Source organism: Eubalaena glacialis, chromosome 11 (assembly GCF_028564815.1).
Source record: "Eubalaena glacialis isolate mEubGla1 chromosome 11, mEubGla1.1.hap2.+ XY, whole genome shotgun sequence".
NCBI lineage: Eukaryota > Metazoa > Chordata > Mammalia > Artiodactyla > Balaenidae > Eubalaena > Eubalaena glacialis.
This window is the reverse complement of record NC_083726.1, coordinates 23,198,267-23,224,701: the sequence shown is the minus strand read 5'-3', so window position 1 is coordinate 23,224,701 and position 26,435 is coordinate 23,198,267. Positions and strand designations below refer to the sequence as shown.

At 42.5% G+C, this 26,435-nt stretch overlaps 2 protein-coding genes across 17 annotated transcripts in view; one reads left to right on the top strand and one right to left on the bottom strand.

Annotated features, from left to right (window-relative positions):
• Positions 1-8,920, top strand: part of APAF1 (apoptotic peptidase activating factor 1) — a 109,510-nt gene extending 100,590 nt beyond the window's left edge. Inside the window, exons 28-30 of one of the 2 annotated variants that reach the window (XR_009702639.1) lie at positions 4,623-4,689; positions 6,890-7,073; positions 8,668-8,920. The gene's annotated coding sequence lies outside the window, so the exon portion shown is untranslated. Of the gene's footprint in view, positions 1-4,622; positions 4,690-4,823; positions 4,926-6,889; positions 7,074-8,667 lie in introns of those variants that run through there. The other variant, XR_009702640.1, reaches the window with a different exon arrangement.
• Positions 7,081-26,435, bottom strand: part of ANKS1B (ankyrin repeat and sterile alpha motif domain containing 1B) — a 1,182,139-nt gene continuing 1,162,784 nt past the window's right edge. For 8 of the 15 annotated variants that reach the window (XM_061206227.1, XM_061206229.1, XM_061206231.1 and 5 more), the window contains 2 exons: positions 10,689-10,856; positions 7,081-7,191 (listed from right to left, as the gene is read on the bottom strand). In XM_061206227.1, the coding sequence (XP_061062210.1) occupies positions 7,081-7,191; positions 10,689-10,856 (279 nt within the window). Of the gene's footprint in view, positions 7,208-10,688; positions 10,857-26,435 lie in introns of all 15 variants that reach the window. The other 7 variants (XM_061206228.1, XM_061206230.1, XM_061206234.1 and 4 more) reach the window with 2 other exon arrangements.

Genomic DNA, 26,435 nt, shown 5'->3' with positions numbered 1-26,435 from the left:
CTCCTCCAGTCAGTAATTCTTCTTGCCTGTTGACTCGATGCCAGCCCCTGGATGCCAGCTGTTGTACTGTACTACTGTACTTTTCAGGGTACTGTACTGTAAGATTAAAAATGTTTTCTTTATTTTTTGTGTTTGTTTTTTATGTATTATTTGTGTGAAAAGTATTATAAACCTATTACAGTACTATATAGCCAATTGTGTTAGTTGGGTTCCTAGGCTAACTTTGTTGGACTTATGAACAAATTGGACTTACAAACGTGTGCTTGGAATGGAACTCGTTCGTATGTAGGGGACTTACTGTATGATATTATTAGCTGTGGATTTGTCATGTATGGCCTTTATTATGTTGAGGTATGTTTCCTCTTTGCCCACTTTCTGGAGAGTTTTTATCATAAATGGATGTTGAATTTTATCAAAAGCTTTTTCTGCATCTGTTGAGATGATCATATGGTTTTTCTTCAATTTGTGAATGTGGTGTATCACATTGACTGATTTGCAGATATTGAAAAATCCTTGTATCCCTGGTATAAATCTCACATGGTCATGCTGTATGATTCTTTTAATGTATTGTTGGATTTGTATTTTGTTGAGGTATTTTTGCTAGTATTTTGTTGATGTTTGTATCTATATTCATCAGTGATATTGGCCTGTAATTTTCTTTTTTTGTGTTGTCTTTGTCTGGTGTTGGTATCAGGGTGATGGTGGACTCATAGAATGAGCTCAGAAGTGTTCCTTCCCCTGCAGTTTTTTGGAATAGTTTCAGAAGGGTAGGCGTTAACTCTAAATGTTTGGTAGAATTCACCTGTGAAGCCATCTGGTCTAGGACTTTTGTTTGCTGGGAGTTTTTTAAGTTACTGATTCAATTTCAGTACTGGTAATTGGTCTGTTCCTATTTTCTATTTCTTCCTGGTTCAGTCCTGGGAGATTGTACCTTTCTAAGAATTTGTCCATTTCTTCTAGGTTTTCCATTTTATTGGTATAGTTGTGCATAGTAGTCTTTTACAATCCTTTGTATTTCTGTGGTGTTGGCTGTAACTTCTTTTTCTTTTCTGATTTTATTGATTTGGACCCTCTTTTTTTCTTGATGAGTCTGGCTAAAGATTTATCAATTTTGTTTATCTTTCAAAGAACCAGTGTTTAGTTTCATTGATCTTTTCTTTTTTTTTGTCTCTATTTCATTTATTTCTGCTCTGATCTTTATGATTTCTTTCCTTCTACTAACTTTGGATTTTGTTTGTTCTTTCTCTAGTTGCTTTGGGTGTAAGGCTCGGTTGTTTATTTGAGATTTTTCTTGTTTTCTGAGGTAAGCTTGTATCACTGTAAAGTTCCCTCTTAAAACTGCTTTTGCTGGATCCCATAGGTTTTGGATTGTTGTGTTTTCATTTTCATTTGTGTCTAGGTATTTTTTGATTTCCTCTTTGATTTCTTCAGTGATCCATTGGTTGTTTAGTAGTATATTGTTTAGCCTCCATGTGTTTGTGGTTTTTTGCAGTTTTTTCTTGTAGTTGATTTCTGGTCTCATAGTGTTGTGGTTGGAAAAGATGCTTGATATGATTTCAATTTTCTTAAATTTACCGAGGCTTGTTTTGTGGGCTAGTGTGTGATCTATCCTGGAGAATGTTCCATGTGCACTTGAAACGAATGTGTATTCTGCTGCTTTTGGATGGAATGCTCTATAAATATTAAGTCCATTTGGTCTGATGGGTTATTTAAGGTCTGTGTTTCCTTATTGATTTTCTGTCTGGATGATCTTTCCATTGATGTAAGTGGGGTTGTTAAAGTCCCTTACTATTATTGTGTTACTGTTGATTTCTCTTTTTATGTTTGTTAATATTTGCCTTATAAATTGAGGTGCTCCTATGTTGGGTGCATATATATTTACATTTGTTATATCTTCCTCTTGGATTGATCTCTTGATCATTATGTAGTGTCCTTCTTTGTCTCTTGTAACAGTCTTTATTCTAAAGTCCATTTTATCTAAGTATTGCTACTCTAGCTTTCTTTTGATTTCCATTTGAGTGGGATACCTTTTTCCGTCCCCTCACTTTCAGTCTGTATGTGTCTCTAGATCTGAAGTGAGCCTCTTGTAGGCAGCATGTATATGGGTCTTGTCTTTTTAATCCATTCAGCCAGTCTGTCTTTTGGCTGGCACATTTAGTCTGTTTACATTTACAGTAATTATCAATATTTATGTTCTTATTGCCATTTTGTTTATTTTGGATTTGTTTTTGTAGGTCTTTTTCCCCTTTCTTATTTTATTCTCTTGTGATTTGATGACTATCTTTAGTGTAATGTTTAGATTCCTTTTTCTTTTCTGTTAATCTATTATAGATTTTTGGTTTGTGGTTTCCATAAGGTTTTTGTATAGCAGTCTGTATATAAACGTGATTGTTTTAAGTTGCCGACCTCTTAATTTCAAATGCATTTTAAATGCCCTGCATTTGTACTCTCCTCCCCTCATGATTACTGTTTTTGATATATTTTACATCTAATTGTTTTGTGTACCCCTTACCTTACTGTGGATACAGATGATTTTACTGCTTATGTCTTTTAATCTCTCTACTAGTTTTGTGTGTGGATGATCATCTACCTTTACTGTATAAACTGTACCTTTACCAGTGAGCTTTTTTCCTTCTGTAATTTTCTTGTATCTAGTTGTGGACTTTTCTTTTTCACCTAGAGCAGTTCCTTTAACATTTGTTGTAAAGCTGGTTTGGTGGTGCTGAATTCTTTTAGCTTTTGCTTGTCTGTAAAGCTTTTCATTTCTCCATCAAATCTGAACGAGGACCTTGCTGGGTAGAGTATTCTTGGTTGTAGGTTTTTCCTTTTCATCACTTTAAATATATTGTGTCACTCCCTTCTGGACTGCAGAGTTTCTGCTGAAAAATCAGCTGATAGCCTTATGGGAGTTCCCTTGTATGTTGTTTGTTGCTTTTCCCTTGCTGCTTTCAATATTCCCTCTTTAATTTTTGTCATTTTGGTCCTGAAGACTCTGGGGCTGATGCCCACCACTGGCAGGTGAAGCCAGGTCCTGGGGTTAGTTTAGTGCCGGTCTACTGGCAGGCAGAGCTGGTTCCTGGAGTCTGGCTGCAAGGTCCAAGGATCCCAGAGCTTGTTTCAGATCATTGGTTGGTGGGGGGCGGGGGGGGGGGTTGCGGTTCCTGACACAGTTGGGTATGAGTTCTGGGGTGTCCTCAAGGTTGTGTTGTCCTGCTAGTGGGCCAGGCCAGGGCCTAGCTGGTCCCAGGGTAGGGTCTAGACTGATGGGTGGGGCTGTGTCCCAGCCCAGTTAGTTGCTTGGCCTGAGGCGTCCCTGCACTGGTGCCTGCAGGGTGGGGTCAGGTCTTGCGCTAATGAGCCAAGATGTCAGCTGCCAGCACAGTGTTCATGCATTTGAGTGTTCCCCAGTATGTCTGCCACCAGTGTTGTGTGTCCCCAGGGCGAGCTGCAACTAGGTCTCTTCATCCCACCCCCCCACAAATCCAGGAGACTCTCCAAGACTAGCAGGTAGGTCTGGCCCAGGCTCCTATCAAATTACTGCTTTTGCCCTGAGTCCTGGTGCATGTGAGATTTTGTGTGCCCTTTAAGAGTGAAGTCTCTATTTCCCCCAGTCCTGTGGGGCTCCTGCAGTTAAGCCCTGCTGGCCTTCAAAGCCAAATGCTCTGGGGGCTTGTCTTCCTGGTGCCAGAGCCCTGGGGAGCCTGTGGGGCCCAAGGCTCTCACTCCTGTGGGAGAACCTCTGCATTATAATTATTCTCCAGTATGTGGGTCGCCCACACAGGGGGTATGGGATTTGATTATATAGCAAGTCTGCCCCTCCTACCCATCTAGTTGTGGTTCCTTCTTTATGTCTTTAGCTGTAGAAGATCTTTTCTGGTAGTTTCCAGTGTTTTTCATCAGTGATTGTTCTGCAGATTGTTGTGATTTTGGTGTGCTCATGAGAGGAGGTGAGCTCAGGGTCTTTCTACTCTGCCATCTTGGCTGCTCTCCCTGAGATCAGGGTATTTTGATCCCTGGCTCCCTTTCTGAAGCCCACAGCACCTGTCTGGAAGCCCCCTCCACAGGCCGCCTCCTTTCCCACTCCCCTCAGGCCACACCAGCCCAGGGCTAGTTTCCCTGCATGCTGCCAAGACCTTTGTAAGTATTCTATTTATTAAACTCTTAAATTCTCCCAATTGGAGTATGCCATCTACTTCATGCTGGGATCATAACTGATACGAATAAGCATTGATCCACAGAGATAATAAATAAGAGGATTGCTGACCTCTTGGTGGTTAGCAAAGATTAAAAAGGGGCTGAATTAGCCCAGCAAAGCATTATTGTCTAAAATCCCAGCCCAAACCTTCCTTCAGGAAACCTGCCCTTCTGCCTCTGTGAATGTTGCCCCATCTCTGGATGGTTTTAGCCCTTTCGGGTTTAAAGCCCTAGGCCTCTGCATGTCAGGCTGGGAGCACCCTGAGATTGGTTTGGCATGTGTTTTGGAGAGTAACTTGGATCCAGCAGTGGGGAGATCTTCTGCTGAAAGTCACAGGATATGGAATGTGAATCATTGATTTTTCCAGTGTGTCTCTAACATGACCCTTTTATCATTTGACTCATAGCTGGTCATGTGTTTGTTTTAGGAAAAATGTTGTTATGGAAAACCTGTGTCCCCTCAAAATCCATATGTTGATGTCCTAATGCTCTATGGTGAGTATTTGGAGATGGGCCTTTGGGAGATAATTAGGGTAAGACTGGGTCATGGGGGTGGGGCCCTCATGATGGGATTAGTGCCTTTATAAGAAGAGAAGCCAGAGAGCTTGATGCTCCCCCACCCTCTGCAGACACACACCACAGAGAGGTCATGTGAGCACACAGCAAGATAGCAGCCACCAACAAGCCAAGCCAGGAGAAAAGGGCCTTAGAATGAAACCTACCTTGCTGGCACCTTGATCTTGGACTTCCCAGGACCTCCAGAACTGTGAGAAATAAATTTGTTGTTTAAGCCACCCAGTATTTTGTTATGGCAGCCTAAGACAAACATATAGATGTTGTCCTATAAAAGTAATCCAGTTTGGTGGTCCTTCCTCTTTTACCAATTTCTGTTTTGGTAATTCTTCCTTACAGCCCACTTTAACATTAAAGACTATGGGGGATTTATGGCTGAAATTCAAGCTTTAAAGGCCTGGCTGAACTTGGAAATGAGCAAATTTTCTCAATTTTGCCAAATGAAAAAATCCCTTTAGCTATGGATGCTGAGAAGGCCGGGCCTTTGGTTCTATCCTAAATGGAAGTGGGAAGGTGCTCACAGAATGATGCCAAGCACCAGCAGCTGTATAGTTTCCATTTTATTTTGTGTGCTTTTTTTTTATAGGATATAAATAATGACAAAAATTACAAAATTTATAACTGGAAGCCCAAGCATATTTACACGTTTCCTTTTCAGCAAAGCTACTATTTACTTTGCTCCTATACAGATTCTTTTTGGTACCATATTTTAGGGTTATTTTACTCTCAATTTACTACATACATATCAACAGTGAATAGGCAAAATATATACAAGGAACTGTTCAGTTCAAGTAATTTAATATTGTATTAAAATTCTCCGACACTGAACTAAAACCATATACATTTGTCAGTTTGAAATAAAATTTAGTTGTCTTTCTTTAAAACTCACCAACTGATGAATGTAACTGATAATCTCAGGTTTAAAATAATATTGGTTAATTAAAAAAAATTAAGACAATCCCACAATTTATCAATATCGCTTATTATAATGAACTCCAAAATGATTCACAATATGATTGGTTAGAACAATATACATTAAAATGTTATTTTTTTCTATAATGATATTGGTACTGTTTATATAATTTGATTCTACATAAATATACATTATGGTATCATACAAATACTCCACAGAGACATTAAAAAAATTAAAATACCTTAATGAAATGTAAGTAAATTTTATTTAATCAAAGAGTAAGCAAACATTTATTTATTTTGTTTCAAGAAAAGAGTTTTATTACTTTGGAATCTCTATTTTTTTTTTGTATTTGTGTTTTTCTAGAAAAAAAAATTTTTTTTTGCAATAGAATTTTATTAACACCTTTCTCAAACAAACAAGGTTTCCATGACAGAAATCTTGACAGCAGGAGCCCTAGATTTTTTAACATGTTTTTTAAAACTGTGAAGTTTAAAAAAAAAAAAAAAAAAATCTTTGCAGGCTTATGGCTGTGTCAGCACTTTCGGTAAGACGCCAGCCTGCTTGCCCAAATCTCCTGCTCTAGTGAGCGTCTCTGGTATAGTACTTTGCAACGCCCAAGCCAGTCCTCTTGGTAGTAGCAGTAGAAATTTAGTTATTTGAAATGAAAGCAAAACATCCCTCACAACTAACCTAGTTTTCTTATCAATGCGTTAGTGAAACATTCTTTTAATAAAAATAATACAAGACACATTTTTCTGTGCATAATAAATTCCTCTGTTTTAAATCATTAAGTAAGTTTTTTAATCAATCCATAGATGTAAAGGTTTTCTTTATCTGACATAGTTGATTACATATAAAATCCACAAATATAGAAATTGGGAAATAGGATTTCCTGGCAATCAGGAGTACTTTTTGTCCTTTTGCATGAAACGATACTCAGTGAGATAATGATTTTACAGATGCTTTCTGGGGGTAGTTCTGTTCTCATTCTACCTTGAAAACTGCTGACTGACTGACAGTGAAAAATAAACCCAAGATTTTTATACTTTTAGGCAGTATTAGAGATCCCCTGTATTTTTTTTCTTAAGGTATTATCCCCAAATACAGCAAAGCAAGTGTTGGGGCAAAGTCACTAGAAATACCTTGGGTGGTAGCAGGGAGGGGAGTCGGGAGAGTGAGCCACAAATCTCAACTCATTTCTCTCAGGGGTTACGGCTGGAAAGTCTTGGTTGCACTTTCTGTCACTGGTGCAGAAAGAACGTCCCCAGGAATGGCCAGCGGCCTTTCGCCCGTGACAAGGCCACACAAACAGCAGTCTTCCTCCTGCGCTGGGTGGAAAGCCTGCTCCGGGACTGCTCGGCGTGCAAGGCACCGCGAGGACGGGAGGACGGTGAGTATCAGAAAATCGTGGTCTCATACTTGGTATTTATTCCCCTCTTGGCTTCTTGTCCCGGCTCCACAATCCACGGCAGGTTGGCCAGAGTCTTTTGCTCAGATGGGTCGATCTGCTTTAAAACAGAAAGGCTGATGCCCGTTATACGGTACCTGCCTGGGGTTGCACGCATGCATCCTAACGCTGCCTGGAAGCCAGCACTGTGCTCTGGCAGGACCTCAGGATGTTGGGGGGTGAGAGTCATCTGTTCGTTCTTCTGATACACATTTACTGCAAGGCACTGGGCAGGGGGGATGGTGAGTGAGGCACGGCCCTTGCTCTTGAAGGCACACAGGTGGGGAGCAGGCGTAGGAATACTTTACTGAGAAGTGAGACTTGAGGGGGAAGAAGGCGCTCTGTGGGCACCCAGGAAGGCCACTGACCCCATGTCGGGAGCCAGGGGGGCTTCCTAGAGAAGGTGAACCAGGCTATGTCCTGCCTGCCTCTCAAGCCTCCAGTGGTTTCCATTACAGTCAGAATAAACTCAGAGTCCTTGAGGTGACCCACGGTGGCCCTGTCCGCCTGCCTTTCTAAGCTCTGGCCACACCGGCCTCCCTGCTGCTCCCTGTACACCAGGCCCCAGCCCAGAGCCTCTGTGCGCATCACCTCTCTGCCTGAATACTCTCCACACATCTGCCCGCTTTATGCCCTGATGTCAATCAGGGCGCAGTTCAAACATCACCTCCTAACCAGTTCACCCCAAGCAAAAGAGCACCTCAACTTTTCTGCTCTCCTCTGCTGCTCTCTCCTTTATAATCCTATTGCCACATGCATCATGTTTATTTGTTCATCCTCCACTACAATGTATGCTCATGAAGGTGGGATTCTGTCTGTTCTGTCTATTCCCGTTTCCCTCAAACTCAGAAAAGCTCCCGGCAACCCACTAAACAGTAGGCACCCAATAAATACTTGTTGACTAGATGTAATGTCTAAACGGAGAGCTGGAGGAGAAGCAAGAGCTTCCTGGTAAAGGCAAGGCAGGGGGTGTGGAGCAGCGTGTGCAAGGTCCCTGAGGTAAGGGAAAGAGGCCGTCTGAGGGCATGCGGTCAGGTCGCTGAGGGGGACCCGGGGGGAGACAACTGAGGGTGAAGAGGTGAGTGGGTCCAGGTCAGGGTGAGCCTTGAACCAAGCTGACCTGTAAAACGTCAACACCATTTCAGCCCCTGCGTGTACAAGGTTAAATAGGCCCTTTCTGGGTGACGCTTGAGTTCTGAGCTCACGGGGGGCCTGGGGCAGTTCTCCACCAGATTGCCGCCTCTTTCTTTGGTGTTTCCATGTCTGCCCCTGGCCCTGGCCACCTGCTCTGCTCAGGAAACCGGGGCAAGGGAGCTGCCTGAAGAGTGCGGGGTCTGTGCCCGTCGGCCACCTGCAATTTGACTGTATCTCCACAAGGCTGTGGGGAGGACTCCACATGTCTTATCATGGGTTGTTTCTCAAAAATAAACTACTGGGGCTGAGGGAAATGGAACACAGACACCTGGTGAGGGGGACGGGATCTTGGGGCAGTTACAGGACAGCAGTATTATTCACTGTATGTTTTCATATTTTTCAGTGAAGGCTTCTAAATGAATATTCTGAGCTCTTACGGCACACACCCTTTGTGCTCATCTGGAAGAAGTCTATGGGGACCAGACAGAAGTCAGATGGAGGTCCCTGCCGCGAACAGATTTATCCAGCCCACACGGGAATGAATACAATAGTCTAAGAGCTAATCCCCCAAATGTTCTGAAAATTCCTGGACATTTAACTTGCTTTTCTTGTGGGATAAGATAGATAGATAGATAGACAATAAATAAACAGGATAAGCCAGGAAAAGCCTGGGTGGTCCAGGAGAAGCCTCTTTGTGTAGCTGGGCCCTGGATGACAAGCCAGACTCAGCCGTGCAGAAACAAGGGGGAGACAAAGCCAGGTGGAGGGAACAGGGGGCACAGAGGCCTTAGGTGGGAGTGAGCTTTGTTTGTTTCCAGGAAGAGGAAGGCCTGAGTGTCAGGAGTGTGGTGGGAAATTAATTGGGGCAGTGGTACCATGATCTGATCTGTGTTTTAAGAAGGTCACCCTGGTTGCTGGGTGGAGGAGGGGAGTTTTTAGGAGATGTATGGGAGTATTTTGGAGATTAATGGTGGTGACGGCTTGGATGGGAAGAGTGACAGAGGAAATGGAGAGGAGTGGACAGATGTGAGAGATGTTTTAGGGGCTGAACGGATGGAATCTGCTTGTGGGGTGGACACAGGTGAGAGGAAGACAGAAATCAAGGGTGTCTTCTAGATTTGAGCAACATGGTGAATGGTTATGCTGTTTACTGAGCTGGGAGAGACTGAGAGAGAGAAGCAACTTTGTGGAGAGATCAAGAATTCTGTTCTGGACACACTAAGTTTCAGATGTGTGCTAAGCCTCGAAGGAGAAATGAGGGAGAAATTGAACCTGTAAGTCTGCAGTTCTGGGAGTGCTTCAGGATTGGGAGCCAGCGGGGCTGGGAGGTGCTGAGGTGGGAGGACTGGGGGTCAGAAGGAAAGTCAGAGGACGTGCAGTTACTGGTGATGATCAGCAATGAGGGATGAGCATGGGAGGGAACGGTGAGGTGGGGGAGGAGATCTGAGAGGTGAGCTGTCAAGGAGCAGAGGGGCCAGATGCTGGGAGGATCATCCCCATGGATGTTGAAGCTGCCAAGAATGGAGACAGGAGTAGAGGCCAAAGAGAAGATCGTGAACAAGAAGCCAAATGGTCACAAAGGGTGGTGCCTCTGCAAACATTAAAAACCCTACAATTCCCCACGACTCTGGGGACAGGGCTCGGTGGGGAGGAGAAGAGTCACAGGCGGAAGGATATGTGGGCTGAGTGATGCCTCTGAGGGTGCCTGCTGCCCTGAGTCCCAGAGTTTCTAGGATGCCATACGGCAGCAGAAACCAGACGGGAGGCTGGTTGGGAACATTCCAGCTTCTGGGTATTGCTACCACCAGAGGAGGCCGCTTTGAAGTCATGAAAGTCTGTTAGGACAGGATGTGTGCAGAGCGTGTGGGAGGGAAGGGGGGAAATTTCTGGAGGGAGGCAGATGCCGGGGAGGAGGGGCGGTACCTTCTGAACAGTCCCCACTCTGCAGGAAGCCTGTGCCTAGGCCTCCTTGTCAGGCCTGCGTACAGCCTGTGCCTCCAGCCTCCTCTAGCTGGGTACCAGGGATGCCCTCCCTGTGAGCCTCTGCCACCCTCTCTGCTGCCCAGCGGCTTGTGAGAGGCTTGCCTCCTAGAGGGATGGCAGCCGGGGCCTCAGGGATCCTTTTTCCCAAGATCGCCTGGACCTTGAGGAAAGACTCCCTCGGGAGGCCAGCAGCGCCCAGTCCCCTCACAGGCTGCTGCAAGGGACAAAAGAAGTGGAATTTTCTTGGGAGCCTCCAAGTTCAGGCAGATGGTCCCCAAGACTTTGCAGGAACTGGGCTGAGAGGAGGACAGACACATGACAGGATGAGGCCGAGGGAAGGACATGAAGGGCAGGCCCTGGATTCTCACCAGCCCCCACGGCACCAAGGATCCCTCCCCTCCAGTTCAAGGTTTTCAGAACATCTGTGTCTTTTCTACTTACCACCGACTTGCGAATGCTGACTCGGGGCTTGGGGATGGGCTTGGAGGGCTTGTTTTCAAAGCTTTCTGGAAGCGTGGAGGAATGCCCCCCTTTCCTGGCTTGCAGCGCGAGCTGGTAAGCAACTTCAAATGCCTGTCCCAGCGTTAGGATGATCTCATAGGCCAAATTCTGCAAGAGAAATGAGAAAGCATTTATGACAGCATCTTCCAGATCAGAACAGAGTGGCTGAGGAACACCGAGGGGGTGAACCGGCAAGGACCCTGAACTGCTTCACCCGATGTGGCAGAGAGCCAGGGGAAATCTGACAGACAAACAGGACACTCGGGGTCCAATTTAGGGTCTGTACGAGGCATCAGTTACTGACGCGATGCACTTGCTTACAGCCACACTGAGTAGCCTGCACCGGGACCCCGGAGCCCGCTCCATCCGGGGTGGCTGCTTTGCTCCCAGGCCTCGGAAGGGAAGGGGTCACTCTGGTCCCTCAGCCTGGGAGGAGGATCCCACACACTCCACAGAAGGTGTTCCTGAGAAGTTGGGGTCTTTTCACCTCCAACATCTGTGATTCAGTGAACATCTCTGAGACACAATCAAAATCTAATTTAGGCAGAGGGGAGAGGCATTAGTCACGCTGGCGTGGCGTCTCACACTCACAGCAGCGAGCATGCAAACAGAGCCAATTATCCATCTATTTCTTGAGGCGTTTGCTCTCCCTGTGGGTCCACTCCATATTTTATCATCAAATCAGCAAGAGACAGGAGATCCTGTCAGGCTCAAATGCCATGCCAAGCAGTGTCTGGGAGAGAAGTTCTTTCCTTCGGACCTTCAATCACTCCCCTCAAGACGTCTAGCTTCGTGTCTCCAGATTCGTACTTCATTTCTGCCTTCTCTTCTGAGCACAATCCCACCCTGTCTGCTGTCACTGAGAAAACAGGACATTGTCTGACCCCACAGAAGCAGGGTCTCGACAAGACCCTGAGGTCACAGCGCATCAAAGAGCTGGATGCCTGTGGGTCACAGAGAGCTTTCTTAAAACCACTGCACCACTGAGAGCCGGCATGGTCTGTCCCACGTTTCCATGCTCATGAACGCCCCTAGAAAGTCTATGTGGTTTTTCCTCAAAACCACAGACATTGCGTTTGCTGATGTTGCACCCCTGCTCCCTCCGCCCCAGTCAAGCACACAGAACATCTCGATTCCCATGCTTCTGGGGAGATCCGCTGAGGACCGTTCTCACTTGATGAAGATGGAGGGAGACGTGGGATGGCTGTCGGGGCTCGTGTGGAAGAGGCCCTTGGGTCTCCAGACGGACCAGATTTCAGATCCACGCCAGACTGCCAGGGTTTAGGCCCAAGCCAGAGGGGAAACGCCCTGAGTGTGAGAACTGGTCTGACAGAGGATGTGTCTTCTCCTCTGAGCTACTTGTTAAGAAGCCGTGGCCCCTCAAGACAGACGTGTGCTTACTGAAGACCCAGCCTTGCACAGCCAGCTGAGCACTTCCCGCAAGGAGCTCGGGGCCCGAGTTTGCCTCCAAGCACGCGTCAGACTAGGAAATTAGTAACGCACCAACAAGTGACAGTGGAGGGCTGGCGGACAGCTCCGGCCGTGGCTGCACCAGGAGGGCTGAACCCTCAATGCCTACACTTGGCACTCGTGTCACCACCAGTGTTGCCCATTGCCTGGTGTGCAATGGGTCCCCTGGAAAGGGGGCCTGGGGCTTTGGGCTTTGGCTGTCCCCATGAAGTCCAGACTCTTGTCTTTTCCACAGGTGCTGTGGAGATAGTGGCTGTCTGTCAGGGACACGTAGCAGATATTCATGCTCTGAGTGGGCAACTGGACTAAGGGAAAGATGGCAGATGCAGCGGTTCTGTAACATGTTGCTTTTTGATGCCGGAACAAAGGTGCTTAATGAGTATGAATTCCTTTATCGTTAACCTAGAAACAAGTTCCTGAAAGTGAGATTTACTTAAAGTTCCAGTGTCTTCAAATGAAAGCCAAAGATGCTCATTTGAGCAGGTGAGATTTTCACAAGATTTTGATGGGAAGGCTAAAGGTTTTTGGAAGCTTCTGGGTTAGAAGCTCTGCCCTTTCATTGTAAAGAAGTTCCTGGTGTTTGTTAGGAAACTGCTGAGGTAAGACACAGAGACCAGACCAGACTGTGAGGTTTCCTGCCAAGCAGCTTTTCCTAGTTTGGTTTGCATTTTTTCTCCATGACGTCTTTGCTTTTTGTTTCATGTAGAATGCTGCATTTTAAGAGTTCTTTTATGATCTGTAAAGAGTTGGACATTGTTACCTTTCCTACACTTTCTGTCACCTCGGTGTTTGAGGCTTCAATTCTGGATGCCAGTGACAGCCCACAAGGAGCAGCTGGTTGCTGATGGGGCTTTTCACGCGGAGTCCTCTGTTACCAAAGTACCAGGGCCCTTGAGGGCCGCAGATCCTCATCAGATGGGACCTGAGGACACATGTTTGAATGGGAAGGAGGGTTCATTTCTCCAGCCTCTCCTTAGTAATATCCCCACTACTTAAAATGGGAGGAGAGTTACTGTGAGAGCAGAAGACACTATAGGAAAGGGCCAAAAATGATCTGATCAGAGAGGCTTAGGTGACAAGCTCTTGCTTCCTCCTTTGAGCCAGGCTTGCTGACCCCAGAGATGCTGCCTGGCACTGAAGAGCCAGGGACGCTGCTCAGAAAGCCCACTTAGTTTCTGCTTACAACATATCATCGTCTTTACAACTGTGGGAGGCCAGGGCCAGAGACTGTGCCTGGCACACAGTAGGCACACAATAGAGGCTTGTTTGCTGAGTGAATGAATGAATATCTAAAGGGCAAGCTGGAGTAATAACACTACTAGTTATCACTATAGGTAGTATGGCTACCATTAAGTGAGGACTTTGTAGATATTAGGCATTGTACCAAGCACTAGATTTATCTCATTTAAGTCTTACCACAATCATCTGTAGTAGAATATCATTATCCTTATTTTATAGATGAGGAAATTGAGGCTCAGAGAGGTTAAGTAATTTACCTGACATCACAGAGCTAGAAAGTTACAGAGCAGTGGTATGAACCAATATTTGTGACTCAAAAGTCTATGTTCTTAAGAACTCTAATTCAAAAGGATACATGCACCCCAATGTTCAAAGCAGCACTATTTACAATAGCCAAGACATGGAACATGGAAGCAACCTAAATGTCCATTGACAGATGAATGGATAAAGAAGATGTGGTGTGTGTGTGTGTGTGTGTGTGTGTGTGTGTGTGTGTGTGTATATATATAATGGAATATTAGTCATGACATAATTCCATCTGGAGAAACATGTATGGACCTAGAGATAATCATATTAAGTGAAGTAATTCAGAGAAAGACAAATATCATATGATATCACTTACATGTGGAATCTTAAAAAATGATACAAATGAACTTATTTATAAAACAGAAATAGACTCACAGATATAGAAAACTTAAGGTTACCAAAATGGGGCTTCCCTGGTGGCACAGTGGTTGAGAATCCTCTTGCCAGTGCAGGGGACATGGGTTTAAGCCATGGTCTGGGAAGATCCCACATGCTGCGGAGCAACTAAGCCCGTGCACCTAGAGCCTGTGCTCCGCAACAAGAGAAGCCCCCTCAATGAGAAGCCCGTGCACCGCAATGAAGAGTAGCCCCTGCTCGCCACAACTAAAGAAAGCCCGCGCGCAGCAGCAAAGACCCAACACAGCCAAAAATACACAAATTAATTAATTTAAAAAAATTACCAAAGGGGAAGGGGGGGAGGGATAAATTAGGAGTTTGAGATTAACAGATACACACTACTATACATAAGACAGAAAAACAAGGTCCTACTATATAGCACAGGGAACTATATTCAACATCTTGTAATAACCTATAATGGAAAAGAATCTGAAAAAGAACATTATATATGTGTGTGTGTGTGTGTGTGTGTATATATATATGCAGGTGCCTAGGTTGTTAACTTACTGACTAGAAGTGAATCTCTTAACTTTGTATCAACTCTGCCAATCCACTGTATCTTACATTAAACATTATACTCAAACCAAATATACATATACATATATACACACACACACACATATATATATATATATATATATATATATATATATATATATATATATATATATATATATGAAACTGAATCACTGTGCTGAAATCCTGAAGCACTGTAAATCAACTATACTTCAAAAAAAAAAAAAAGTCTATGTTCTTACCCTCCCAGGTGGGTAGCTTGTCTCCAAGGTGGCAGCCATCACTCTTCCCCTTCCCTCACGCCATGGTGTGAGAGGGGGTTGTTGAGAGGGCTAGTCTGTTCCTCCACCTCCTTGAATCTGGACTGGTTATACTGACTTTCTCAACTAACAGAATGTGCAGAAGTGACATGCTGGGACTTCTGAGATTAGATTGTGAGAGGTCTCACAGCTTCCACCTTGGCCTCATGGAACATTCACTCTGAGGGAAACCAGCCACGTATAAAAAGTCTGACCTCCCTGAGATCACCATGTTGTGAGTATGTCCAAGCTGGCCAGGGGAAGAGGCTGCCTGGAGAGAAACAGCAGTTGCAGCCACCCCAGCCCAGGCTCCAGATATGAAGCAAAGGAGTGATACTGGACATTCAAGCTCCAGGAGATGCCACACAGAGGACCAAGGCCCCAGACAGATGGCCCCAGTCAAGCCATCCCAGCATCTGCAGTCACCTGAGTTACCTAGTGGAGGCCCCAGATATTGTGGAGCAGAAGAGCAGAACTGCCGTGCTCTGCCCAAATTCCTGACTCTCAGAATCGTAAACATGATAAAGTGGATGTCGTTTTACAGCACTAAGTTTTGGGGTGGTTTGCTAAGTAAGCAGCAATAGATAACTGGAATACCATGCAGTGCTAAGGAAGGCTGGCTGGACCCTCATTCAGGTGGTGAAAGAGGAACCATCAGCCTGCGAGCTGGTCACAATTAGCAAACTGAATCCAACAAAACATAAAGATTATACACCATGACCAAGGTGGATTCATCCCAGGATCACAAGGATAGTTCAACATACACAAATCAATGTGATATACCACATCAACAAAAGAAAAGGTAAAAACCACACGGTTATCTCAATAGATGCAGAAAAAGCATTTGATAAAATTCAGCATCCATTTATGATAAAAACTCTTACAAAAGTGGGTATAGAGGGAACATATCTCAACATAATAAAAGCTATTTATGACAAACCCATGGCCAATATAATACTCAGTGGCGAAAATCTGAAAGCCTTCCTGCTAAAATCTGGAACAAGGATGCCCACTCTCACCACTTCTATTCAACATAGTATTGGAAGTCCTAGCCACAGCAATCAGACAAGAAAAAGAAATAAAAGGTATCCAAATTGGTAGGGAAGAGGTAAAATTGTCCTTATATGCAGATGACATGATACTATATATAGAAAACCCTAAAGATTCCACACAAAAACTACTAGAACAGTCGTAGTACAAATTCAGCAAGGTAGCAGGATACAGGATTAACACACAGAAATCGGTTGCATTTCTTTACACTAACAAGGAGATGTCAGGGAATGTAAACAGTCTCTTAAAATTGCATCAAAAAAGACTTAGGAATAAACCTCACCAAGGAGGTGAAAGACTTATATGCTGAGAACTACAACACATTAATAAATGAAATTGAAGATGATTCAAAGAAATGGAAAGACATCCCATACTCTTGGATTGGAAGAATTAATCTTGTTAAAGTGGCCATACTGCCCAAAGCAATCTACAGATTTAATGTGATCCTTATCAAATTACCCATGACATTTTTCACAGAACTAGAAACAAATAATCCTAAAATTTATATGGAACCATAAAAGACCCAGAATTGCCAAAACAGGAGGCATAACCCTCCCAACTCTTTAGGCAATACTACAAAGCTACAGTAATCAAAACAGTGTGGTACTGGCACAAAAACAGACATATGGATCAATGAACAGAACAGAGAGCCCAGAAATAAACCCATACACCTACGGTCAATTAATCTTCAAGGAGGCAAGACTATACAATGGGGAAAAGACAGTATCTTCAGCAAGTAGTGTTGGGAAGGTTGGACAACAGCATGCAAATCAATGAAATTAGAACACACCCTCACATTATACACAAAGACTTGTATATAAGACATGATACCATAAAACTCCTAGAAGAGAACATAGGCAAAACATTCTCTGACATAAACTGTACCAATGTTTTCTTAGGTCAGTCTCCCAAGGCAATAGAAATAAAAGCAAAGATAAACAAATGGGACCTAATCAAACTTATAAGGTTTTGCACAGCAAAGGAAACCATAAACAAAACAAAAAGATAATCTACAGACTGGGAGAAAATATTTGCAAATGATGTGACCAATAAGGGCTTAATTTCCAAAATATACAAACTTCTCATACAACTCAATAACAAAAAAACGAACAACTCAATCGAAAAGTGGGCGGAACACCTAAATAGACATTTCTCCAAAGACAACATACAGGTGGCCAATAGGCACGTGAAAAGATGCTCAAAATCGCTAATTATTAAAGAAATGCAAATCAAAACTACAATGAGGTACCACCTGACAGAGGTCAGAATGGTCATCATTAAAAAGTCTACAAATAACAATGCTGGAGAGGGTGTGGAGAAAAGGGAACCCTCCTACACTGTTGATGGGAATGTAAATTGGTACAGCCACTACGGAGAACAGTATGGAGGTTCCTTAAGAAACTAAAAACAGAGCTACCATATGTTCCAGCAAGCCCACTCCTGGGCATATATACGGACAAAACTATAATTCAAAAAGATACATGCGGGCTTTCCTGGTGGCACGGTGGTTGGGAGTCTGCCTGCCAATGCAGGGGACACGGGTTCGTGCCCTGGTCTGGGAGGGTCCCACATGCCGCGGAGCGACTGGGCCCGTGGGCCACAACTACTGAGCCTGCGTGTCTGGAGCCTGTGCTCCGCAACAAGAGAGGCTGCGATGGTGAGAGGCCTGCGCACCGCAATGAAGAGTGGCCCCCGCTCGCTGCAACTGGAGAAAGCCCTTGCACAGAAATGAAGACCCAACACAGCTAAAAAAAAAAAAAAAAAAAAAGATACATGCACCCCAATGTTCATAGCAGCACTATTCACAATAGCCAAGATATGGAAACAACCTAAATGTCCACTGACAGATGAATGGATAAAGAAGATGTGGTACATATATACAATGGAATACTACTCAGCCATAAAAAGGAATGAAATAATGCCATTTGTAGAAACACGGGTGAACCTAGAGATCATACTAAGTGAAGTTAAGTCAGAAAGAGAAAGACAAATACCATATGGTATCACTTAAATGTGGAAGCTAAAATATGACACAAATGAACCTATCTATGAAACAGAATCACAGACATAGAGAACAGACTGATGGTTGCCAAGGGGGAAGGGGTTGGGGGAGGGATGGAATGGGAGGTCGCAGTTAGCAGATATAAGCTTTAATATACAGGATGGATAAACAACAAGGTCCTACTGTATAGCACAGAGAACTATATTCAATATTTTATGATAGGGACTTCCCTGGTGGTCCAGTGGGTAAGACTCCACACTCTCAATGCAGGGGGCCCAGGTTCAATCCCTGGTCAGGGAACTAGATCCCGCATGCATGCCACAATTAAGGAGCCCGCCTACCGCAACTAAGACCTGGTGCAACCAAATAAATAAATAAATAAATATTAAAAAAAAAAAAAAAGCAGCCCACATGCTGCAGCAAAGGTCCTGCATGCTGCAACTAAGACTTGGCGCAGCCAAAATAAATAAGTAAATATTAAAAAAAATCCTATGATAAACCATAAGGGAAAAAAATATAAAAAAAGAATGTGTATATATATATGTATTACTGAATCACTTTGTTGTATAGTAGTAGTTAACACATTGTAAATCAATTATACTTCAATTAAAAAAACCCTAAAAATAGAGTTGCCATATGATATGATCCAGCAACCCCACTCCTGGGCATAAATCCAGACAAAACTATAATTTGAAAAGATATATGCACCCCTATGTTCATGGCAGCACTATTCACAATAGCCAAGATATGGAAACAACCTAAATGTCCACTGACAGATGAATGGATAAAGAAGATGTGGTACATATACGTCAATACAATGGAATATTACTCAGCCATAAAGAATGTAATAATGCCATTTGCAGCAATATAGATGGACCTAGAGATTATCATACTAAGTGAAGTAAGTCAGAAAGAGAAAAATATCATACATCATTTATATGTGGAATCTAAAATAGGACACAAATGAACCTATCTGTGAAACAGAAATAGACTCACAGACATAGAGAACAGACTTGTGGTTGCCAAGGGGGAGGGGGGTGGGGGAGGGAAGGATTGGGAGTTTGGGGTTAGCAGGTGCAAACTATTATATAGAGAATGGATAAACAACAAGGTCCTACTGTATAGCACAGGGAACTATATTCAATATCCTGTGATAAACCATAATGGAAAAGAATATGAAAAAGAATATATATATAACTGAATCACTTTGCTGTACAGCAGAAATTAATACAACATTGTAAATCAACTATACTTCAATAAGATTAAAAACAGCAACAGTACATAGTCACAGGAGGTCGGAGCCTCCACTCCCAGCCCCGACCTCGGGGAAGGTGAGTGATGCCTGTGACCCGTTTTGGTCACAGTGTCACGGTAAGCACTAAGGAGTCCCTTCACACACTAGCCCAAACCACAGAGCTGGAATGTCCTTTCAAGTTGGCATGACCACACTCTCATCTCTGGTTGCTACCTTGCTCGGGCATAAATCCAAACTCATTTAGCTTTATGTTCACTACCTCTCATCCCTCAAATGCTGTAACCTGGTTGTCTCTGACCCTGGCTCCTTCTGCCCCTCCTAGCTTGTTGGAAAATACCTGCCTTGGCCTTTCCGGCGTGAGTCTCTTTTTGGGACCACACTTATTATGGCAATTGATGTTGAGTATTTTCTACCTTACACAGACCACCAATGAAAGAAGGAAGCCTGTGTGCATGTGTCCTCAGGGCTGGTGTGGGGGGCAGTTACTGGGAAGAGTATGCTCTGAGCCTCAGTTATTTTTTGTTTGTTTGTTTTAAAATGGGGATAATAACACATGCAGTATCCACCTTACTGGATTATTTTGAGAATCATTCATAATAACATTTACCCTAATGACAATACCAGCCAACATTTATTATTTACTGTTTGCCATGTTGCACATGGACTATCTCATTTAATCCTAACAGAAACCCTGTGGGAGTTATCATATTAAACAGCTGTGGGGCCACTATCATCCTTGTTTTGCTTGTGAGAGAATTAAGCTCAGGAAGGTTAAATAACTTGTCCATGAGGCCAGCACCTGGCTGAGCTGGGATGTGAATCCAGGTGTTCTGAGAGGCTGTGCTCTTGATCACTGTACCTTAGAATTATACTTAAGATAAAAAGACTCAACATCACTAATTATTAGAGAAATGCAAATCAAAACTATAATGAGGTATCACCTCATGCCGGTCAGAATGGCCATTATCAAAAAATCTAGAAACAATAAATGCTGGAAAGGGTGTGGTGAAAAGGGAACTGTCCTGCACTGTTGGTGGGAATGTAAATTGATACAACCACTATGGAAAACAGTATGGAGGTTCCTTAAAAAACTAAAAATAGAACTACCATATGACCCAGCAATCCCACTACTGGGCATATACCCTGAGAAAACCATAATTCAAAAAGAGTCATGTACCACAATGTTCACTGCAGCACTATTTAAGCCGATAGCCAGGACATAGAACGAACCTAAATGTCCATTGACAGATGAATGGATAAAGAAGATGTGGCACATATATACAATGGAATATTACTCAGCCATAAAAAGAAACGAAATTGAGTTATTTGTAGTGAAGTGGATGGACCTAGAGTCTGTCATACAGAGTGAAGTAAGTCAGAAAGAGAAAAGCAAATATCATATGTTAACACATATATATGCAATCTAAAAAAAAAAAAAAAAAAGGTACTGATGAACCTAGTTGCAGGGCAGGAATAAAGATGTAGACATAGAGAATGGACTTGAGGACACGGGGTGGGAGGGGGAAGCTGTGGTGAAGTGAGAGTAGCATTGACATATATACACTACCAAATGTAAAATAGCTAGTAGGAAGCAGTAGCATAGTACAGGGAGATCAGCTCGGTGCTTTGCAATGACCTAGAGGGTTGGGATAGGGAGGATGGGAGGGAGGTTCAAGAGGGAGGGGATATGGGGGCATATGTATGCATATGGCTGATTCACTTTGGTATACAACAGAAACTAGCACAGTATTGTGAAGCAATTATACTCCAATAAAGATCTATTAAAAAAAAATAAATGAAAAAAAAAAAAGACTTCAGCAGACCTAAATAGACATTTCTCTAAAGAATACATACAGATGGCCATGTGAAAAGATGCAAATCAAAACTACCGTGAGGTTACCACCTCAAACTGGTCAGAACTGCTATCATTAAAAGTCTACAAAGAATAAATGCTGCAGAGGGTGTGGGGAAAAGGGAACCCTCCTACACCGTTGGTGAGAATGTAAATTGGTGCAGCCGCTATGGAAAACAGTATGGAGGTTCCTTAAAAAACTAAAAACAGAGTTACCATGTGATCCAACAATCTCACTGCTGGGCATATATCTGGAGAAAACTCTAATTTGAAAAGATACATGCACCCCAATGTTCATAGCAGCACTATTTACAATGGACAAGATATGGAAGCAACCTAAATGTCCATCAACAGATGAAAGGATAAAGAAAATGTGGTGTTTATATATACAAGGGAATACTACTCAGCCATAAAAAAGAATGAAATAATTCCATTTGCAGCAACACAGATGGACCTAGAGCTTATACTATGTGAAGTCAGAGAAGGACAAATACCATATATCACTTATACGTGGAATCTAAAATAGGATACAAATGAACTTATTTACAAAACAGAAACAGACTCACAGACAAAGAAAACAAACTTATGGTCACCAAAAGGGGAAGGAGGGGGAGGGATAAATTAGGAATTTGGGATTAACAGATACACACTACTATATATAAAACAGATAAACAAGGACCTACTGTATAGCACAGGGAACTATACTGAATATCTTGTAATAAACTATAATGAAAAAAATATGTATAACTGAATCACTTTGCTGTACACCAGAAACTAACACATTGTAAATCAACTATACGTCAATAAAAAAAAAAAATAGAAGACTTCTGCAAACTGCTAAAAAAAAAAAAAAAAACAACTTAAAAACGTTAAATACAGAAGCTTCTGGGTGGTGGATGCATCTTGGCTGCAGTGAGGGTCTCATGCCTGGACCAGTCTCCAGGCAGAGGGTGTTCTTTATGATTTGACGTGAACCCTTAGCACAGGGATTCTCAGCTGGTGGCCCTGCCCCTCCCATGATGAGGGGTGATGTGAGGGATGAAAGGCAACACTCCCTCTCCAATGGAGGCTCTTTAGGGTGGAGGCAGGGAATCCCAATTCAATGGGGGCACATTAAAATCTCCAAAGCCCTTCCCTTCTCCCCCTGGGATTTTGATCTGTGGATTAAGAATTGCTACATTAGAGGTATTTGCAGGACCATCATATTTTAAGGATAGATTATAAATGTAATCCAGGGATGCAAACTTGTTTTTCTATGCAAACTAGATTGATCTGTAGGCCAGCCTGTATTTACTGCGAGCTTCTTAAGGCAGTCAGGACTAGCAGTTGAACATCAATCACCACGGATATTTACTGAGCTACTTCCTTGTGTCAGGGGCTGAGTCCCTGGTGCCTGGCTTCTAACAGGTGTCCAGGAAGTGCTCCCTGAATGATGTCAGGGAGAGGGGACTCATGATGAGACAAAGAGGTGTCCCCCATTGTTCTCCTGCATCCTAGTCACCGAGGCTGTACCCGGCACACTCATCATTTTGGTATTAGAATAACTGAAGCATAGGCTTTAGGCAATCTGTCCCCTAGGGAAAACTCTGGGCACCCAGATAATTAATTTATATTAATTGGTGCATCACTAGGATTTTTCTGTGTTGGAAACTCCTGGTTTGAAAATCTTTTGGGCTCAAGGGTTCAATGGCATATTTGCAAGAATATTCATTGTAGTTTAAAAATTTCCCCCAATAGGGAACTGAATAAGTATACTACATAGATCTACACAGTGAGATACTAGGCAGCCATTTAAAATGAAAATGGAGGCATTTAAAAAACTGGTTAAAAGACTCAGTAAAAATTATGTATACGTACATAGATGGTATCTGTCTATGTGCATAGAAAACAGTATATATCAAAACGTTACTAGTGGTTATCACTAAGTGTTAAGATCGTGGACAAATTTTCTCTTCTTTATACTTCTTTGTATGTTTTGAACTTTATTCAAATGACGAATAATTTTACAATCATAAAAAATAATAAGCTTTTGCATTTTGAGCATTAAAAAATAAGAGAAAATCTTCTAGCTCAAAATAATCTTATTCTTTATCCATCACCTGCCTTTTCCTTCTTTGGCAGAGAGGGTTGGGAACTGTTTTCCAGGCAAAATCCAGGCCCTGTTTTCTGGTGTTTCCACGGCTCACCCCCATGTACTAGTGGGGCTGGCCATCCATTTGGTCAGTTTTTATATTGGATGTCAATTATAGCATCTGCTCAGCTGAATTTTAGAATACTCAGTTCTTCCTTTAACCTGGAAATCCAATGCCTCTACTCCAAGTCCAGAGCAAAGAGTTGACTCTTCTGTCCAATTTCTATCAAACCCAGCTGGAAAATGTTCTACATGGACATTAGCTTATGGACATGCAGTCAGTCCACTCCTGTAGCCATGCTAGGTTTGATCCCTGCACCAAATCGGACCACCTGTCAACTTGAACCACATTCTACTTCCTCTCATACAGATGATAAAGCAGTGGTAGCAGCAACTACCACATGACATTGTTAACTACACCCCAGAGACCAGCTAAGGGCCTGACGTGGATTATCGAACCCTCACAACCACCTTGTAGAGGAGGAATTATCATCCCCATTTTATGTGTGAGAAACTCTTGATTAGTGAGATTGATTAACTTGGCCAAGTTCACACAGCTAGTCAGGGGCAGAGCCAGGATTCAAACCCAGATCTGACTTTAGATAAGACAGTGTTTTGTGCCACTGGGCTGTCCTGCCTTATTGCTTTCATGAGTCTGTTGGTGTTCTGCCTCCACTTTCACTGAAGGACCCTCTGAGGAACCATCTTGTATTTTGGAGATTCAGCATATGAATGTTGGTGAAGACACCATCACACAATATCCCCTCCTGGAGACCCAGGACAAAAAGTTCTTTCACCATCGCATCAAAAAAAAAAAAAAACAAAAACCTAGGAATAAACCTACCTAAGGAGGCACAAAACACCTGTACTCCGAAAACTATAAGATGCTGATGAAAGAAATTGAAGATGACACAAACAGATTGAAAGATATACCATGTTCTTGGATTGGAAGAATCAATATTGTTAAAATGACCGTGCCTCCCAAAGCAATCTACAGATTCAATGCAATCCCTATAAAATTACCAATGGCATTTTTTACAGAACTGGAAAAAAATTTAAATTTCTATGGAAACACCAAACACCCCAAATAGCCAATACCAAAAAAAAAAAAAAAAAAAAAAAAGAACGGAGCTAGAGGAATCAGGCTCCCTGACTTCAGACTATATGACAAGCTACAGTAATTCAAAACAGTATGGTACTGGCACAAAACAGACACATAGGTCAATGGAACAGAATACAGAGTCCAGAAATACACCCACACACTTGTCAATTAACCTACAACAAGAGGCAAGAATATACAATGGAGAAAGGACAGTCTTATTTCAATAAGTGGTGCTGGGAAAACTGGACAGCTACATATAAAAGAATGAAATTAGAACATTCTCTAACACCATATACACAAATAAACTCAAAATGGGTTAAAGACCTAAATGTAAGACTGGTATACTATAAACTCCTAGATACTATAAAACTCCTAGAGGAAGACACGGGCAGAACACTCTTTGACATAAATCGCAGCAATATTTTTTGGGGGTCCATCTCCTAGAGTAATGGAAACAAAAGCAAAAGTAACAAATGGGACTAATTAAACTTAAAAGCTTTTGTACAGCACAGGAAACCATAAACAAAACTAAAAGACAACCTACGGAATGGGAGAAAATATTTGCAAACAGTGTGACCGACAAGGGATTAATTCCAAAATATACAAACAGCTCATACAGCTCAGTATCAAAAAACCCACAAACAACCCAATCAAAAAATGGGCAGAAGACCTAAACAGACATTTCTCCAAAGAAGACATACCGATGGCCAACAGGCACATGAAAAGATGTTCAACATTGCTAATTATTAGAGAAATGCAAATCGAAACTACAATGAGGTACCACCTCACACCAGTCAGAATGGCCATCAACAAAAAGTCTACAAATAATAAATGCTGGAGAGGGTGTGGAGAAAAAGGAACCCTTCTACACTGTTGGTGGGAATGTAAATTGGTGCAGCCACTATGGAGAACAGTATGGAGGTTCCTTACAAAATCTAAAAATATAGTTACCATATGATCCAGCAATCCCACTCCTGGGCATATATCCGGAAAAGACGAGAACTCTTATTTGAAAAGTTACATGCACCCCAATGTTCATAGCAGCACTATTACAATAGCCAAGACATGGAAGCAACCTAAATGTCCATTGAGAGATGAATGGTTAAAGATGTGGTACATATATACAATGGAATATAACTCAGCCATAAAAAAGAATGAAATAATGCCATTTGCAGCAACATGGATGGACCTGGAAATTATCATACTAAGTGCAGTCAGACAGAGAAAGACAAATATCATATGATATCACTTATATGTGGAGTCTAAAAAAATGATACAAATGAACTTATTTACAAAACAGAAATAGACACACAGACATAGAAAACAAAATTATGGTTACCAAAGGGGGAAGGAGGGATAGGTTAGTAATTTGGGATTAACAGATACACGCTACTATATATAAAATAGATAAACAACAAGGACCTACTGTATAGCACAGGGAGCTATATTCAATATCTTGTAATAACCTATAATGGAAAAGAATATGAAAAAGAATAGATATATATGTATATATATATATAACTGAATCACTTTGCTGTACATCAGAAACACTGTAAATCAACTATGCTTCAATTAAAAAAAAAAAGTTCTTTCAGAATCACTCTCATTGAAGTTTTGTCTTCTGAGAGGATGGGGTATACTCACCCAAGAAATATCAAGCATGTAATGACTGTGTTTTCCTACTTGCCTTGACCTCCAGGAAGCTTAGAGCCAAATCTGTGGCTCAGTTCTAGTAACTATGTAGAATTCTGTGGTCTGCATGTTGATGTTAAAACTTTCCCCTGGGTCTTGATCTTCTTTTTAGTGTGTATTTTCCCTACTTCAGATCCATGTGTATCTATCTATATTTTCAGATTTAACATACCTATTCATGTAGGCTGCCTTAAGTCCTTTATGGAAGGAGGCATAGTATAAATGGTGGTTGTTTGTTCACTTAAATATTTATTCGACAGCTTATTTTGTTTAACCCATTACTGAAAAAATGGCTGACAAGGTACATCAGACACGAGTCTCACATCATCTGGTGAAAGTGACAAAAAAGGAAGTGTGCTGAGGAGAGAGGGGACACC